At 37.3% G+C, this 6507-nt stretch overlaps 1 protein-coding gene across 10 annotated transcripts in view; it reads left to right on the top strand.

Moving 5' to 3' along the window:
• LOC116853287 (multidrug resistance protein homolog 49) overlaps window positions 1-6507 on the top strand; it is an 81953-nt gene that overhangs the window by 50705 nt on the left and 24741 nt on the right. For 5 of the 10 annotated variants that reach the window (XM_032834285.1, XM_032834286.1, XM_032834284.1 and 2 more), the window contains exons 3-4: window positions 4720-4786; window positions 6258-6345. In XM_032834285.1, coding sequence (XP_032690176.1) covers window positions 4720-4786; window positions 6258-6345 — 155 coding nt within the window. The remainder of the gene's footprint in view (window positions 1-4719; window positions 4787-6257; window positions 6346-6507) is intronic. The other 5 variants (XM_032834290.1, XM_032834291.1, XM_032834289.1 and 2 more) reach the window with 1 other exon arrangement.

The raw sequence follows: 6507 nt of genomic DNA, 5'->3' as shown, positions 1-6507 counted from the left end.
TATATATATATATATATATATATATATATATATATATATATATATATATATATATATATATATTTGTACCTAAGTTTTTATTAAAAAAAAAATATTTAAAAGTATTTAAGAAAAAGTATTCTTAAGTAAGTTTAAATATTCGTATTTAAAATATTCCATATTTAAAAGATACGTGTTTAATTCTTAAAAAATTTCATATTTAAAAATAAAAACAATAAGAATGTCCAGAATTAGGTATTAGATAGTTAGTGTTTAGGCATTAGTGTTACTTTTATCTTACATCAAATCTATTCTTTAATTTCGAGTAAAAATTTTCACTCGATTAAAGTAGAGATTAAAGTATTTCACTAGAGTAAAGAATTCATTCTATATGTGCGAAAAATTATTCAAATTCGAGTGACTTGATGGTCACTCTATTTTACTAATGAAATTTTATAACCCAAGTAATTTAGAGAGTACCTAAATTTGGTAACATATGGTTGTTACTTGGCACTGGGCTATATATTTAGCTACGATGTAATAGCAACAGCAGCAAGCTTCAGTTACAATAACAAATACATTTTCAATAATGATTAGCTACAACAGCGAAATGTTTTCTCTTGTGTAGTTTGGATTGAATAAGCTTTTAGCTTATCGAAATTATAAATAAATTCTATAAAAAAAAAGGAAAACAGTTAGAACGTATATCTTCATCCTTTGTTTTGAAATATGTACATGTAATCAAAGTTGTCGAGAAATATCGTAGTGATTTTCGCTTTCGCTATTAAAACTATACATACAGTTGTCTTATCTCGAATATAAACGAAAGAAAGAAGGGAGCTCTTATTGAATCATTACCAAAAAGATTCAAGCAATTCATGATAAGATTGAAGTCGTAGGAATTTTCTTATGAATTCATTTACTCCTTGATAAAGCATCAATAAAGTGTGACTCGATTTACCTAACAGTTTCGAGTGTCTTGAGTCAGGTGGCTTCAAACGTAATTAGTCTGTAGTGCTGTGAATGTTATGTCAAATCTATTTGTTTGTGTGAGCTCATATGTCTGGCTTATTTGATCTAAACGATCATGATTAGCGTCGACGCGTAGTATTATATTATCAATGCGACTGCATGTGCTCAAGTTTAGGAAAGAATGTCGTCGATTATCAATTACACGCAATATCGCAATAATGTTTAATGACTTGATAAGGAGGATCGTATCACATCGTGTCGATCATAAATGAGCGATCATTGTTGGAGGATGAAAAATGCCTGAAAAGTATTTTGCCATTTCGTGTACGTCTCGAAAAGAATTCGGGATTATTCCGAAATTTGGAAATATGTGCGAAGCATTCTGGATTATTATATTTTTTATTAGTGAGCATCCCGATATTAATTGCATTATAATATATTGCAGTGATTTTTCTCAAAGTTTCCTTGAAATCGGTATTACGTAAGTTTTGGAATCAAAGTGCGAATGGCCGACTTTACTTATACTTGTAAGATAACTATGTAGGATACTTATGTAGGATAACTTGTAGGATATTTATAGGATAACAATATCGCGAAGGAGAAGAGTCATTGATACTAACTGTTTTATCATCCATTTACGAACGAAAAGACTAATATATCCAATGAGCGCGATCTCCGCGGGTCTCATTTGAGCCCTGCGATAAAAGTAGTCCACAAATTATTCAATTAACTTACGATTTGCCAGGTAAATGTATTAAGAGGTACTAAATGTCTTTCACTTGAAATTCCGTGAAGGAACTGGCATTCGTTTCGCTGTCTCCTCGAGAGTCGCGACTAAGAAAGTTTCCTGGGGAGGCGATCGGTTACAGGACGACGTCCTGCAAAGTATAGGGGTCCGAGCAGTGCCGTAGGAAACCGTCGGAATCACAGAATTATGGTTCAGACCGGCTTGAGACGACAATACGCACACAGCGTACATTCTATCCCGCGCGTGATTGCTGAGATTTTTAATTGCTCGCGCAAAATCTGATAAAGTATTCGCGAAAGGAAACACACAAAAAAAATCCTATTCTGGACGTATCAAATATGCTTCTCTGATCATTTCTCAAGCTGGAACAACGTCACATTTGACGCCCATTTAAGGAAAACGTAACTTGAAATTAAAAGGGCATACTTAATGTTTGCTACACGGAGGGAATTTTATAGTAAAAATTACTGTAGATTTTTATAACCGAAGAATAGATCGACGTTCTGCAGTAATTCGTTGTCCATCTGTGTGCGTGCATTCCATATGTGTTACTTGTACATATTTTACGAACTAAAATGTGTTATTAAAACACTTGCTATATTTCCAGCGAATTTATTGTATTTTTCAGCAAGATAGATCTTACTGACAGTTTATTCCTAGACTACTTGACAAAGTTGAGATAGAATGAATTGAAAAGAATTTATATGAAAAAATAACTATAATGTTTTCTCTGTATATATGTCTAGAATAGAATTTGAAATAGAATAGTTCTGCAAATATAACTCGATAATAATTCGATCGCGTGGAAAGACTTTTGAGACGCCCTTGTGCTAAAAATCAAAGAAAACACATCGTGTTCCACGATGTAAAATCACGGTAGAAAAGGAAAACTTCATTAAATATTATTATAAGTGTGCGCGCGAATATCTCAAAGAGCTTTAAATACCGCTGAGAGCAATATAAGAGATATATCAGTAAACGGCGTTTCAATCAACCGCAGAAACATTATCTTCGGCCGCTCGGAAAAATGACGAGGGATTCACTCGTAACGTTTCCCGTATCCATCAAGCGCGACACGATTCCCCGGGATTTAGCGCGTGATCGCTCGTCGTGGGTGAATTTTCCACGAAGATAACTGTACTCGTTCGCGTTTGAGCGCACGTGGCTACGGCACTGTTATTACTTCAGGTGGCAAAGCTTCCTATATTCCGCGCCGATCGTAGATTTGTCGGGGGAGTTTCTAACAGCAATTACGTCGCTAATGGAGCCCCCGCGGAGAGATGCCGGCCGACTTTCGCCAAAGTCTCTCATCCAGGACTACTCTTCGGGCTCCGGGCTTTGCGACGACGTCGAAACTTCCCGTAGATCCCGTTTTTGCTCAGCGCTCACCGAGTTACCGGAAACCCCGTACGTCCTCGTTGATCTTTAAATTGCCGATTTACGAAGGTTCCTACATTCGATTTACGATTCCCGGCAAATCGCGACTCCGCCGTGCCATTTGTCGGATAATTTCTTCGGAGCGACGGAATCCGACAGTCGCGTTGGTCACGACCCATCGACGACCTGTCCCATCGCTGGCCGCACTTTTCAAAATCGTTATCATTTTTTGCCTGGTGTGATTGCCACATATTCAATTATCCGCGGGAGAATCTCGTTGTTTGAACAAGCCATGGCGCATACGTTGAACATTTTTCTGGACTTCAGACATATATACGCGGTGAATCTACCTTCCCTGTCCAGATTATCCTTTATTCCCAATTAAGATGATGTTAAATTTTCCCTGTCCCATTCCAAAATCAATCAACTGTTACTCGACTTGATTCTATTTCGATGTTACGAAATGTCGCGATTCTGTCCTCACAGTTCGTATTTCTTTCACCTTAGATAGTCTCGAGGATGGCCTACTCATTCTAATAATCATTTTTCTAATAGAAAGCATAATAATCCAGTAACGTGAATAGGAGCTGAATTATTACGATAAATCCATTTTTCAAACTATCCTTGATTCTTAATTAAAATGATGTTAAGTTTTTCTTATCCCATTCCCAAATCAATCATCTATTATTATGTTAAGTTTTTCTTATCCCATTCCCAAATCAATCATCTATTACTCGACTTGTTGTTGATTCTATTTCGATGTTACGAAACGTCGCGATTCTGTTCTCATAGTCAGTATTCCTTTCACCTTAGATAGTCCCGAGGATGGTTTACTTATTCTAATAAATCCCATTTTTCTAATGGGAAACATAATAATCCAGCCGCGTGAATAGAAACTGAATTATTACAGTGAATCCATTTTTCCTGTTCAAACTATCCTTTATTCTTAATTAAAATGATGTTAAGTTTTTCTTATCCCATTCCCAAATCAATCATCTATTACTCGACTTGTTGTTGATTCTATTTCGATGTTACGAAATGTCGCAATTTTGTTCTCACAGTCCGTATTCCTTTCACCTTAGATAGTCTCGAGGATGGCCTACTCATTCTAATAACCATTTTTCTAATAGAAAGTACAATAATCCAGCAGCGTGAATAGGAGCTGAATTATTACGATGAATCCATTTTTCCTGTTCAAACTATCCTTTATTCTCAATTAAGATGATGTTAAGTTTTTCGTATCTCATTCCCAAATCAATCATCTATTACTCGACTTGTTGTTGATTCTATTTCGATGTTACGAAATGTCGCGATTTTGTTCTTATAATCTATATTCTTTTCACGTTAGATAATCTCGAGGAGAGCTTACTAATTTTTATCATCATTTTTCTAATAGAATGTATAATAATCCAGCCGCGTGAACGTATGACATAGCACAATATAAAAACATTCGGGCAACGTAACTATGGATGTTTTAATCTCGCTGCATCGTCGCTTGGGCTCACGGTTGAGGTGAGCCAAATCGCGCGTGTGATATCCACAAAAATCGAACGAAGGCCGCGATAGATTATTTACGACACTCGTTGCGTTTGGCAGTTGTTCCGAAATTTTGTGTGTACGGTACCTTGTATGTCTCATTTCAGACACACAAGAAAAGGAGAAGGATAAACATGAGGCCGAGTGCATGCTGCAGGAAAATGGCAAAACGATGTACGAATGAGCTTGTTACAGATTATGACGTATATCTCGAAATAAATAAAGCACGAGACGATAGTTGGCACTGGATAATGGATCGTTGCCGTGCACGCCGACTTATTAACGTCTCAATACTGCCGGCTGTGGGGAGCCGTGTAAAACTTTTACAGGCTGTATACGGTTTCGTTCGGAGCAAACGCATGCTTTTTTTACGAGGCTGCTTCGGGGCGCCGTAACTCCCCCGTTCCCTTTATTTACCGCTTCGTAAAGGCGACCATGTCGTACGTTTATCGCTCTATTCCTTTGTAGCCCGATTCCAGCGATTCCGGGGGCCGTGAAGTAGCCTCCAGCGCGGCGGTTCTTAACCCCTCGAGTGGCGGACACACCCCTCAGGTCCCTTCGTGAAAGTCGCAAGGAATACGCTGATTCTTTGTTCGTCGCGCGTTCCTTCGCGAATGTAACGTAAACACTGAGAAAAAAATGTTTAATGTTTGTACAACTACAATAGCATAGAAAAGTAATTACTATAAATTATAGTCAAGAGAACCATTTTTCTTTATTAAGGCTATTTACTCGCGTCGTCCATCTCTTTCTAATAATATCAAAAGCGAGGAAACGCATGTTAACGTATTTCTTGCGAAATACGTCAAGATAAAAAGATATATCCACAAAATAACACCTAAGATCGAGCGTACCTCTAAAATATTCTGTATACTATCCCTTTGTCCTAACAATTAATAAATAATTGTAAAATTAATATGAAGAATAATGAAGAAATTAGATTAAAAAAGATGTTTGCATGTCACGTTAATTTTATGGTTCTTTATTGATTGTAAGAGCAAAAGAAAAGTGTTCGTAATATTTTAGAGATATGTTTAATCAACTGCAAATGTTATTTTGTGAATCTTTTTATCTCGACGTATTTTGCAAGAATTTTTAGCATGCGTTTCCTCGCTTTTGACGTCATCAGAAAGAGATAATGCAAGTATCCAGGCCTTAAATTTTACTGAAACGTTAGTAATAATAATATATGCATGTCGTTATTATCATTTTTGCTTGAGAACAACCACGAGATATATATGATTAGGGCCAAAAGTTTCTGTAATTTTTGTTAGATTAACCATTAAAAAGAGATGGACAATGCGAGTACCCAGCAGCTTTAAATTCTTCTATAAAACGTTAGTGCTAACAACTTTAGTGATAATAATTTTACTATCATTTCCGCTTGAGAATACGAGAATCACGAGATATGACCAAGACCAAAAGTATCTATAATCTTCGTTGAATCAACCATTTTCTTCTGCCAGCGCAACATGTCGCGCTCACAGAAGAAAGGTGTCTCCGCCACTTCCTGACTAAGAACTGCTTCGCGACTCGAGCGAGCCGCATGGCAAAGCGCGTACTGGGTCGCTCTCTCTGTTGAATATTCGAACTTCAACGGTGGGAATTTTAATTAATGCTCGACGTGTGCGCCTTGTGTCCGCAGGGACTTCGTGCCACCGCAAACGAAGGAGGAGGACAACAAACCGGCCTCGCAGCAGCCATCGACGCCACCAGTGCCTTATTACAAGCTCGTGAGTTTTTTGCGAATAATTTACGAGGAGCGACTTCGGACGAATTTCAAGCGCGACAGCCTCCACCACGGAAGCCGATACACTCGAAGAGCCGAGAGCATACACGGGGTGTCCCGCTCTGTAGAGTTATATATATATATATATATATATATATATATATAT

This window comes from Odontomachus brunneus, unplaced genomic scaffold (assembly GCF_010583005.1).
Source record: "Odontomachus brunneus isolate Ranch 3 - 2012 unplaced genomic scaffold, Obru_v1 Obru_scaffold_301, whole genome shotgun sequence".
Classification (NCBI taxonomy): domain Eukaryota; kingdom Metazoa; phylum Arthropoda; class Insecta; order Hymenoptera; family Formicidae; genus Odontomachus; species Odontomachus brunneus.
Note: the sequence above shows the minus strand (reverse complement) of the source record. Positions and strands in the feature narration are given on the sequence as shown.